This window comes from Gadus chalcogrammus, chromosome 2 (genome assembly GCF_026213295.1).
Source record: "Gadus chalcogrammus isolate NIFS_2021 chromosome 2, NIFS_Gcha_1.0, whole genome shotgun sequence".
NCBI classification, from domain to species: domain Eukaryota; kingdom Metazoa; phylum Chordata; class Actinopteri; order Gadiformes; family Gadidae; genus Gadus; species Gadus chalcogrammus.
Genome location: NC_079413.1, coordinates 20,273,669 through 20,285,866, shown reverse-complemented (window position 1 = coordinate 20,285,866; position 12,198 = coordinate 20,273,669). Strand labels below are relative to the sequence as shown.

The following is a 12,198-nucleotide window of genomic DNA, read 5'->3' as shown; positions in this document are numbered from 1 at the left end:
GTTTTCACATAGTGTATTATTTATTTTTTTCATACATATGTGTACAACAATGTTTCTTTGTTGCTGTGTCTCTATGCCTCTTGGTCCAGCTTCTCCATACGTTTGAGAGCTGTTGAGCAGGGCATCGCCTGTGGATGGAACTACTGCGCAGCAGACCGTATGGTTTTATGTAAAAACGATAAGGACGTGACATTGATTTCTCGAGGGGCTATTCCCGTCCTGAGGAAAGTACCGCAGTTCATTGACTGCACAATGAGACCCCCTCTTCTTTTGACTGGTGAAGTAAAGGATCGGTAATGATTCATCCAGGGCAGCTCCTGAGTGGTTTTGAGATTATATACTATTCGAAGTGGCTTCAGTGCTTCTGGAAGGCCCATAAGCACGCCTTTTAAACGGTCGATCGTTCTATTTCTGCCGAGGCACGCGATGGAAGTACCTCTGCGTTCACTTTCATTTTGATCACTGAGAGCGGGCGCCGGGGCAACATGGGCCATTCCTCTCTCACTGCGGCCACTCGATCAGGCTGGGAGAGTATCCTGCCAAGAACAAAGTAATAGAAGTCAGGTTTAAATTAAGCCGTAAACTATTGACAGCCCGTCCTCAGTGGACATCTAGAGTTATGGTTTGTTGAGCTAAAGCAGCAACACTGCATTCTTTGTATAAATAACTATCTAATAACTGATGTCAGAAGTATAAAATGAGACTGAGACATTCAAACTACTATTAAATGCTGCAGGATGAAATGATGAAATAGGTTTAAGAAGTCTGAGCTTCTCCAGATACTTACAAAGCAGAGTTAGCCGTTATCTGAATATAGTCCTCAAATGGCTTTCCTTTGCATGATGAATATTATCGTTAACTTAGGACCTCTTTGTAGTTGCGTATACATTAATGCATTTTTAATCTAGATTTGATGTGGCTCTCAGGTCATGAAGCTCTTTAATATTATTAGTATTTGATAATTTTATGGTTAATCATGCATTGTATTATAATTGTTGTCACAATATTAACTGAGAATATGCCTCCAAAGATCTTTTTTTTTAAACACTATGATCATTACCGCAGGGCACTCTGAAGCATCATCTGATTATTAATTATTAAGGTTTTTGCTCTGTGCTCCCGCCTGTGAAGCGACGGCAATCGTCCCGTCCTGGTTGTTCACTGTCACCCCTTCACCTGTTCCAACAAACAGGCCTGGCTGGAGAGCCGCGCCCGCACCCTCGGCCTCTTCATCAACGGCGCGTTCCTGAACCCGGCCGGAAGACAGCTGACGAGCCTGACGGACGCTAAAGGTAGCGATCAGCAGGGAGCTATTGTTTTTAGCTTTGGCTTTTTAAGACTTGCTGGGACTTTCAAACAAATGATGATTTGAGTTGTACATCTTTTAGAGATCTATATACATTCATCTTGTCACCTAAAGTTAGATCTATTATTTTCATTTGTTTCCTATATTTGCAATGATCTCTCTCTACTTTCTCTTCAACTGCCTGTATTTACATTAACTTGGTGTGTGTGTGTGTGTGTGTGTGTGTGTGTGTGTGTGTGTGCAGGTGAACGTGTGTTCAGTGTGGTGTGTGCTGGGAAGGAGGACGTCTCCAAGGGCCTGAGCTCCTCCGCCAGCGGCCTGCGGTCGTGGGGCGAGCTGTCCTGCGCCCAGAGGGCCAAAGTGCTGCTAAAGTAAACACAAGGGCCACGCCCTTTAGCTATTCCCCAGAACCACCGGGGGTTTCTCCGCGCAATGTCAATAGGCGCCTTCGTACCATGTAGTTCTGGGGACTCGGCGAAAGGAACTCCCCGTGAAAACGACATGTTTCGTAGGACTGGGCAATGTAATAATAAATAATAATAATAAATGATGTCTGTCTGTGTCTCTGTCTGTCTGTGTTTATCTGTGCCTCTGTGTGTGTGTCTGTGTCTCTGTGTCTGTTTGTGTCTCTGTCTGTCTGTGTCTCTCTGTCTGTGTCTCTGTCTGTCTGTTTGTCTGTGCCTATGTGTGTGTGTGTGTGTCTCTGTGTGTGTCTCTGTGTGTGTCTCTGTGTCTCTGTGTGTCTGTGTGTCTGTCTGTCTCTCTGTCTCTGTGTGTGTCTGTGTCCGTGTCTCTGTGTGTGTCTGTGTCTCTGTGTCTCTGTGTCCGTGTCCGTTCCCGCGTCCCCCAGGTGGGCGGGCGTCCTGGGTCAGCACGGCCCGTGTGTGGCGGAGCTGAGCGACCTGTCCGGGGCCTCCTGCCCCCCCGCCTCCCTGGTGCGGCTGGCCCAGTACTACTCCGGCTGGGCGCAGCTCCGCGACGCACGCCTGTCCCACTGGAGCCCGCGCGGTGAGGGGCGGCCGGGGGCTGTGTGACGATAGACGCTGGGGCGGCGGCAGCTCAGGAGGCAGAGCGGGTCGGCTGGTAATCGCAAGGATGCTGGTTCAATCCCCGGCTAAAACTAGCGGGGTGTCAAGGGGTATCCCTGAGCGAGACACCTCACCCTCACCCTCCTGACGAGCTGGCTGTCGCCCTGCGTGGTCGGTGTGGGAACGTGTGCGTGAATGCGTGAATGTCAAGCAATATTGTAAAGTGCTTTGGATAAAAGTGCGATATAAATGCACTCCATTTACCATTCTGTAGCTTCAGGCGCTTCATGTTTATTTGTGGGTGTTGTGAGAGTGATGAAGGGGATCTGTTGCGGAAAGAGGACGATCTATTTGTCTTATCCTCCATCTTGTATATCTGCTTTGAACAAATAAGTGCATGCTTAGAAAGTTGTGCGTGTGTGCTTGCTCGCAGGTTGTTGTGGACGAGCCTGGGTTCCGGCTTGTGTGTGTGTTTTGTTCATGTTTTTTTTTTTTTACGTGTAAATGTTGTGTTTTCGTCCAGGTGTGGTGGAAGTGGTGGCCTCGGATGACTGCCCGCTCTACTCCCTGATGCTCAAAGTCCTGCCAGCGCTAGCCATGGGTAAAGCACACGCACGTACACACGCGTGCGCACACGCTAGCTAGTTAATTGTTTATAATTAACAGGCAAACTTATTCTTACTTGTATCTTTTAACTGCCCTGGTTATGATCAGAGTACCCCGTTAGCATGTGTGGGACATCATGAATAATGATTTGCGATCCTTCCTTGTGAACAGAATGTAAATATAAAACAACATTATATAAATGATGACTATTACCCTCTGTCGCTTTCCAGGAAACGCTGTGATGGTCGTGCCTGGCCGTGTCGCCGCCCCCTCAGCGCTCCTATTGGCCCAGCTCTTTACAGAGGCGGGACTCCCTGCCGGGGCCTTGAACGTTTTGCCCGGGGACCCTGTGTCTCTGGGGGCCATTGTGGCCCAGAGCCCCACCGTCAACTCTGTGACCTACTGCGGCAATAAGCAGGTGCGTCGTGCGTGTGCATGTGCGCGTGCGTGTGCACGTGCGTGTCCAGAGTGATAACTCAGGCGACTGGCAAAATTGCAGTTTATAATTTTGGCACTGGCAGCAGACCAGAAACGTGCAACGTGATTGGTGCGTGTCCGGTGCTTGCTGTCCCCTTTTAAGAGTTTGTTATTCACTTATCTCCGCCGCCCCCCCCCCACCCCCCCCAGGACGGAGCGGCGCTCTGCAAGGCCACGGCAGGCCTGGGCGTGGCGGTCTCCGTCTCGCCCGCCGTCGGGGCCACGTGCCCCTTCGTCGTGTTCGAGTCGGCCGACATCGACAGCGCGGTGGACGGGGCGATCGAGGCCGCGTTCAAGAAGAGGAAGGAGGTGGGCACCCCCAGGGGGGAACGTGACGCGCCACCCGTTTACGCGCCTGATGCCGACACTGCAGATATGTTATATCGCCGTGGCTCAAAGCGACAGGCAGCCAGTGCAGGGAAATCGCATGAGCGATGATCATCACCATAAGAGTCTCATGATCTCTCCGCACAATACAACCCGACGCAAGCTCCTCATGCGTCCGTTGGTTTTCTGTCCGTCTCCCCGTGTGTTTCCCCGTGCCCCCAGGTCCAGTGGGTGCTGTGCGTGCAGGAGGGCGTCCTGGACGCGGTGCTGGCCCGTCTGAGGCTGCGGCTGGCCGGCCTGAAGTGCGTGTCCCTGGCGAGCGAGGCGGATCGCGTCCTGGTGGAGGCCGCAGTACAGGGGGCCGTCCAGCAGGGGGCCACGGTCAGTCGACCCACTGCACGTTTATATCAGTGAAGTAGAAACTGGCTTCAAAGCAACGATGCACTATTTTGGCATTGGGCAGCTTCTCCTGAGATTGATCTCCACTTTATCCTGCAAATGTAAAACTTTAGACATATTAATAGCGCTGTTTTAGTGGTGTCCCATAATCCTAATGTAAGGCTGCTTCGCCGTAACATTAACTGACGCTACGCACCCCTAGTGGTCTGCCGTGGTACTGCAATTTTTACCACATATATACTTTGATACGTTTTTTATTAAGACACTGTTATTAGTAAGGTCATAACATATATAAACTGCATGATTTAACGTCATTTTTAATAGCTAGCCCACGTAACCATGGCTTCTTTTGAAAATCTGCTTCAGGGCCGAATTAACGATAGTTTCAAAAATGTCTGTTGTTGACGGCGGGCCCCTGTCCAGCTGATCCAGTCGTGCGGACCCCCGGCCTCGGGCCTCCAGTACCCTGCCACCATGCTGTGTGGTGTGGCCCCCCCCTCACCCTGCGTGGCCAGCCCCCCGCCCTGGCCGCTGCTGCCCCTCATGACGTTCAGGAGCCACGCGGAAGGAGTGACGCTGGGTAACGCCGCGATAAAGAATACCTGTCCAGGAGCGGGGATGATGGGGAGAAGAGCTCAGAGTAGAGCGCTTAGAGGGGACATAAAGTTGTGATCGGCCGTTACAAGCCGTTTTGAAAATCGGCCTCTTCTGACATCACAAGTGGGCGTGTCCACGCCCACTTGTGATGTCAGAAGAGGCCGATTTTCTAAACGGCTTGTAACGGCTAATCCCACTCACACCAGGTGGTATAATATGTCAGATGTGATCTGAAAAATATTGTCCCTAATGTCAACCAGTGGTGCGCTAGAAGCCTCTTTTTGCCTTTTGATGGTGGGCGGGGCTAGCTGAAACAGGGCGTTTCCCTAACGGTTCTCCGTGGTTTCCTCTGTTCCCCAGCGAACCACAGTCCTCACGGTCACGCAGCCTCCATCTGGACGGAAGACCTCACCCTGGCTCTGGAGGCTGCCAAGAGGTGCTCCCACAGGCGCTCACTTCCTTATCTCCATATGCCTATCCTTAGTGCCTGTCTGTCTTATGACAGCCTATCATAAGATACAGATAGATAAGATCTATGACAGGTTAGGTGACGCTTTCTGGATGTAAAACAAGTAAAAATTCTGGTTTTAGGGAAGCAAATGACAGAAATAGAAACGCTGCAGGTAAAAAGCAGATGAACAATAACGTGTTTTCCAGGGTAGCTTTCGCAATGATTTAGTACTGATCAAACATCGGAAAGAGACACCTCCCTGTCTCGGTCTCTGTCTTTGGCTCTATGTCTGTCTCTCTGTCTGTGTCTTCATCTGTCTCTCTCTCTGTCCTGACCCCAGCCTCTCCGTGGGCTCGGTGTGGGTCAACTCCCACTCGGTGTGTGACCCGTCGCTGCCCTCTAGTGGACACAAGGACAGCGGCACCTGTACGGACGGGGGCCAGGAGGTGAGGAGGGGATGGGGGTGAAACGGCACAACGATAGCGCACAACAGAGCAGCACAGAAAAGAGAAGCTCATTAGCGCAAGTGGGTGAAGATTTTACAGAATTCTCTCTGCAGCAGGGGCTAGAGACGAACAAAACATTTCTTTCAGTTTCCGCTCCGCTTTTACCCGAGCCAATCACCAAGGTGGCTTTGGCTGTTCTAACACAATGACGACAGGGAATCTTTTTGATCATTGGTCTGATTGGTTGAAGGACTATCCAATTGCGTACAGAGTGGTTTGAACTAGTGTTGGCTCGTTCGTTCGCGAACCGGTTCGAATGACCGAGTCTTTAGGACGAACGAACTGAACCGGTTCGTCTCTCTCGTTCGTTCGGTCGTCTCGTTCACCATTCGATTCACCGGAGACTCGACTGAACGAACAAACGAGTTTCCGGTAGCACTAACTCCACTGAGTCTGACTGACTCAGCTGAGAACCGTGCAATGGGGTCCATTCCATGATGCGATTCACCGCTACCGGAAACTAGGCTGAATCGCGAACGACTCCTCCACGTTCAGTCGAGTTTCCGGTGAATCGATTCACCGGAAACTCGACTGAACTGGGAGGAGTCGTTCGCGAACCGTTTGTTCGCTCAGCCTGGTTTCCGGTAGCGGTAAATCGCATCATGGAATGGACCCCATTGCATGGTTCTCAGCTGAGTCAGTCAGACTCAGTGGAGTTAGTGCTACCGGAAACTCGACTGAACGAACGAACGAACGATTCGCGAACGACTCCTCGTGGCGAACTGAATCACGCGAACTGGGTCACAGAAACGAATCATTGAATCCACCACTAGTTTGAACTAGGCCCGTTGATCACGCCTCTTGTGCTGAAGACAACCACAGCAGCCTCCCCAGACCGACGTGTAGGCTACGATAGAGCTTGGTCTGGCACCAGCCAGGCTGGATCCTTGCCTCTAGCAACACGATCACTCTGAAAAACGAATGGAAAGCAGAGGGAAGTGAAACACCCGTTCACAAAGACTTAAGATGGTCTTCCACCATATTTTAGATTATAAAATTAATAAAATGAAGATAAAATAACCATAACATTATTAATCTGTCTGTTTTTTGAGACCACCTAAACCCACAAACTGACCTTTTCTACCTGAAAATACGGTGCATTACAAAAGCGAGTTGTGTTCTTAATGTCGTTTCACATTGTCCGTTACATCTGTCCTCCTGCGCCCCCCTCCCCCAGGGTCTGTACCAGTTCCTCCAGCCCTCCCCCTTCGCCCCCTCTCTCTCCCGCTCCACCCCGGCCCTGGACTACGAAAAGTTTGGATCGGCTGCGTCGCCCGCCGTCATTCCCACGGAGAGGTGTGTGTGTGTGTGTGTGTGTGTGTGTGTGTGTGTGTGTGTGTGTGTGTGTGTGTGTGTGTGTGTGTGTGTGTGTGTGTGTGTGTGTGTGTGTGTGTTACTTCCCCTGTACAGTCTCTTCAGTTAGATTATCTGCTGAATCCATAACTGTTTTCTTTCTCCCTTTCTTTTATTCATTCATTCATTCGTTTTTCCTCTCTCAGTGCCCCCAAGTTCTACCGGCAGTTTGTCGCGGGCAAGTCGTGCAAGTCCGAGTCTGGAGGCAGTGTTGCGGTGCAGACACCAGATGGCGCCAGCGTGCTGGCCTACTGCCCGGACGGAGGCAGGAAGGACGTCCGCAACGCGGTGGAGGCCGCCATCAAAGTACAGCCTGGGTGAGACGCGCACACACACACACACACACACACACACACACACACACACACACACACACACACACACACACACACACACACACACACACACACGGTCCAGTGATTCTCTATTCTCCTTGAGGATCTAAACATGAGAAACAGCCCAAACTTGCAACGATCAGATCCTGACCCCCCCCCCTCATAAACACAGGCTTCATGCCAACAGACTCGCTGTCTACGCTCGGGATCAAGTGGTTCTGCTGCACAATGCAATAGACAATCAGCCCACGCTTATTAGCCCTCGTAAACACCGGTTCTACAAGGTGGACAGAAGCCAACTGGCAGACGTAGAGTCAGTTACGCAACGCACACTTTAACCACGAGGCAAAGGTGCTGCTGTTGTCCGACCAACGCGCTCGTAAACGAACAAACTATTACAACATTAACCACATTTGATATGATATGAACCGTACCCTAATACAAAGTAATTTGGAAGTAATCTGTTTTATATCAGATATTTGATTGTGAAAGTATGGAAACCTAGCATCTGTCTGAGCTTCGTTTGCACAAGGAGCAAGGGGGCAATAAACAGTTTTTTGTTGCCATAAACCTCTGTGGCCACATCAGCGACTAAAGCAGTGTTATCAGTGTATAAACGGCATCGAACTGCATTCTGTCTGATTCAGGCCGATGGCGAATTGCTATCTCCAGAGGTGAATGGGTTTGTTTGTCATTATTTTGCTTATTTATGTAACATAGCTTATGTTTGTGGTGTCGTTATAATATCAAAGATTGGAAGACTATAATTTGACTGCATGAATAAATGATTGAATTTGCCCTATTGTAATTCTAAGAAAGGTTAGAAGCCTTGCTTTAGTTAACTGAGTGACTATAATACCTAAATGACCTCTTTCTTCAAATTAATGATTCAAATCCTAATGGGATGGTATTTGGCAAGATTTGGCAGGTCTCGTCACATAAACGTATACACTGATTACAGAAAAAAAAACGTTCTCACTAATGGGGAAACATCACTCGATCCATATGTTATTCCTAACAATGAATGACAACAATGACCGTTGAGGGCTATCATAGCCGATACGTGTCTGATAGAAAAGCATGATGTTACCACTGAAGAAAATCAACGTGCATACATATCATAATATTACGACTCAAATCCGACCTGAACAAATATCTGTCTTAGATCCACACCTGTCTTCTTTTTACCAAAGGGAATGAACCAAAACATTTTTAGGGGGGATTTTACAGCACAGCAAACCTTGCCATCTTGACGGTTGCCTTTCTGGTGTCTGTTATGCCCTCTGGTTCGAGGGGATCTGATGTGGCGTTGCCTAGTAACCGGTCTTTACTCCCCCCCCCTCTCTCCCCCATCATACAGCTGGATGAAGAAGGGGCCTTCTGCACGCGCTCAGTCCCTCTACTCCCTGGCCAAGGAGCTGGAGGCAAAGAGGCCGGAGCTGGCCGCAGCCATCAGAGCCCAGACCGGCCTCTCATTGGACGAGGCTGACCTGGAGGTGGAGCTAAGCGTGGACCGGCTCACTGATTGGGCGGCACGCTGCAGCCAAACCCAGGGCGGTGCTCCGGTAAGACTCGCGTCGTTGTGTTGAACTCCGAAAAGGAACCTTTGACAGCAAACCGTTATTCGTTTGGGTTTCGCTCTGAACGCGTCTGTCGATGCTCTCCCTCCAGGCCGTCCCCCAGGCAGGCTCCGCCCTCTCCCTCCCCCAGGCGCTGGGCGTGGTCGGGGTCGTCCTCCCCGACCACAAGCCCCTCCTCTCCCTGGTGACGCTGCTCGGGGCGGCCGTCGCCATGGGCAACGCCATTGTCATGGTGCCCAGTCAGCGGTACCCGGTCCCAGCCTTGACTTTCATCCAGGTAGGTATCCAATAAAATGGTTTTGGGGTGAGGGGCGTTGGGAATAGGTCAATGGTTACGGCTACGAGCACGACGGAAGGGCGAAAAATATTTGTGTTTTTTTTTTGTGAGACTGTAGCACAATAGCAAGCTACAGTATGTAAAGTATGGTGAGGTCGGTACTAATGGTATATAATGTATAATGTGTGTTAGTATTATATACTGTTGGAACCTACTGGTTCCAGTAGGTTGGATTGAGTGTAGCTTTGAAACATCTATTGCACTGATCAGCCCTGATTACTAACTACTGTCAAGTTGAAAAAAATGGTTTCACGTTCCTGGTTCAGCTATTTTAGTTTGGCTTCACCCTCTCTGTTCCCCTCTCCACTTCCTGCGCCCACCCGTTCCTCCTCCCTGTTCCGTCAGGTGCTGCAGGCGTCCGACCTGCCAGCGGGCCTGGTCAACATCATTCCCGGCGCCCGCGATCAGCTGACTGCGGCTCTGGCCAATCACAACGTGATCAAGGCCATCTGGTACTGGGGCAGCCCTGAGGTACTGACTGAAGCTTGGTTTGGTACGATGCATCACTGCCTTGTTATTCCTGATGGGTTCTTGTTCCCATATCTTACCGAATGGGTTTGATCTAATTTAATTCCGAGTCACAGACCAGGATTGATAGACGGTTGTTTATATTATATTAGCTTCTATTCAGCGAAGGGAACGCATCTTTAGTTAAATTCAGATGTCTTATTAGCATTGATGAGAACATGTTTCAGTCCTGAACTCTGTCCCCCCCTCTGTCCCCTCTCTGTCCCCCTCTCTGTCCCCCTCTCTGTCCCCCTCTCTGTCCCCTCTCTGTCCCCCTCTCTGTCCCCTCTCTGTCCCCTCTCTGTCCCCCCTCTGTCCCCCCTCTGGTCCCTCTCTGTCCTGTTCCTCCGGTTCCCCTCCTGTTCCTCCGGTTCCCAGGGCTGTCAGTACCTGCAGCACACCTGCACCGGGCCCTTCAAGACCCTGTGGCTCCACAGCGGGGGTCCCGCGGCGGAGGAGGAGGCCTGCTGGGCCCCCACCAGCACCTCCTTCCTGGAGGAGACCTGGAACCAGTCCACCCAGTGGAGGAGCGTCTGGATCCCCACCGCCTAGGCTCCACCTCCACCTCCACCTGGCTGGACCACCGTCATCTTCATCACCATCACCATCACCAACTAGGCTGGATCATCATCATCTTTATCACCATCATCACCACCACCTTGGCTGAAACCTCCACCTACACCATCACCTAATTCGGATTCCCACCCACACCACCACCTAGGGTGGAGCTCCACCAACACCACCACCAAGGGTGGAGCTCCACCAACACCACCACCAAGGGTGGAGCTCCACCAACACCACCACCCAGAGTGGAGCTCCACCAACACCACCACCAAGGGTGGAGCTCCACCAACACCACCACCAAGGGTGGAGCTCCAGCAACACCACCACCCAGGGTGGAGCTCCACCAACACCACCACCAAGGGTGGAGCTCCAGCAACACCACCACCTAGGGTGGAGCTCCACCAACACCCACCACCACCCAGGGTGGAGCTCCACCAACACCACCACCTAGGGTGGAGCTCCACCAACACCACCACCAAGGGTGGAGCTCCAGCAACACCACCACCCAGGGTGGAGCTCCACCAACACCACCACCTAGGGTGGAGCTCCACCAACACCACCACCTAGGGTGGAGCTCCACCAACACCACCACCAAGGGTGGAGCTCCAGCAACACCACCACCCAGGGTGGAGCTCCACCAACACCACCACCTAGGGTGGAGCTCCACCAACACCACCACCAAGGGTGGAGCTCCAGCAACACCACCACCCAGGGTGGAGCTCCAGCAACACCACCACCTAGGGTGGAGCTCCACCAACACCACCACCTAGGCCGGGCCCCCCAGGAGTAGCAGTAGGAACCTCTGGGGGAGGAGAATAGTGTGGCCTCCAGGTTGTAGAGGTTAGGCCAGGAGGAGGTCCCAACGAGTAGGAAGGAAGGAAGGAAGGAAGGAAGGAAGGAAGGAAGGAAGGAAGGAAGGAAGGAAGGAAGGAAGGGTTCAGGAGAGGTAGCAGGAGTGCGGAGGTGTCATAAGGGGCTCAGTCCTGAAGCCACTGTCATTGTCTTGGTAAAATAGTCCAGTTCCAACCCCCCTTCTGCCTGTGTCTCGATCAGATGGCGAGTGCTTCCAGAGAGGGAAATCAAAGAGTCGAGGTAGTGTTTGACCTCATCCTAAAATCATTGAATATTAATGACTTATTCCGATTAAAATACTGTTTGCCCCAAATTATTACACGGCGATGTTTGTAAAAATACAGCGTGATTTGTTCTCTAACATTTGGTACACACGGTTCTATTTCTCATGTTCTGTCAAATTTAGAAAATGATAAAAATACACAGATTTGCATATGCATTATGATAAATCACAAAACAACATTAATGTTTTCAGTACAACCCAAATTATGAAGAAGTTACCTCTGATAGTGTTTGATAGAATAATATAATTTTAATATGTGAAAATGCTTTGCTAGAATCTTGGCGGTTAACGTTGTACCTCTTGTATTCGAGCAGGCCTTCTACTGTATAATTTCCAGCGAAAGTACTTGCTTTGGTAGCATTCACAGTACGAGAGAAAGAAGATGAATCCATCTAAAATAAAATCTGATGTAACCTGTATATTCCAGCCATATCTGCCTTGTATTTCAGCTTCTATAAGCGTTGATTTCTTTCCAGATAACAATAATTCTTGGCTCTGAACAATGTGATACTGTAATCTTCAGCCAGCAAACTACATTCATAGTTTGATGGCAGTAACATTCCCGGAAAGCACTTAAAGAGTTTCAAAATGTGAAAGCCATGCCTTTATAAAAAGTTTGTTATTAAAGATCAAATGTTATAAAATGTGCTGCGTCACATTCTTTTAATAGCTAATAAAGAGCGGATTAAG

The 12,198-nt window shown here is 50.4% G+C and overlaps 1 protein-coding gene across 1 annotated transcript in view; it reads left to right on the top strand.

Moving 5' to 3' along the window:
- Positions 1-12,198, top strand: part of aldh16a1 (aldehyde dehydrogenase 16 family, member A1) — a 14,551-nt gene extending 2,353 nt beyond the window's left edge. The window contains exons 2-17 of the mRNA XM_056604890.1: positions 1,193-1,292; positions 1,551-1,677; positions 2,157-2,314; positions 2,858-2,935; positions 3,171-3,358; positions 3,568-3,726; positions 3,967-4,125; positions 4,567-4,723; positions 5,101-5,176; positions 5,532-5,637; positions 6,875-6,993; positions 7,197-7,367; positions 8,746-8,950; positions 9,057-9,242; positions 9,648-9,773; positions 10,188-12,198. Coding sequence (XP_056460865.1) covers positions 1,193-1,292; positions 1,551-1,677; positions 2,157-2,314; positions 2,858-2,935; positions 3,171-3,358; positions 3,568-3,726; positions 3,967-4,125; positions 4,567-4,723; positions 5,101-5,176; positions 5,532-5,637; positions 6,875-6,993; positions 7,197-7,367; positions 8,746-8,950; positions 9,057-9,242; positions 9,648-9,773; positions 10,188-10,361 — 2,289 coding nt within the window. The 3' untranslated portion in view covers positions 10,362-12,198. The remainder of the gene's footprint in view (positions 1-1,192; positions 1,293-1,550; positions 1,678-2,156; positions 2,315-2,857; positions 2,936-3,170; positions 3,359-3,567; positions 3,727-3,966; positions 4,126-4,566; positions 4,724-5,100; positions 5,177-5,531; positions 5,638-6,874; positions 6,994-7,196; positions 7,368-8,745; positions 8,951-9,056; positions 9,243-9,647; positions 9,774-10,187) is intronic.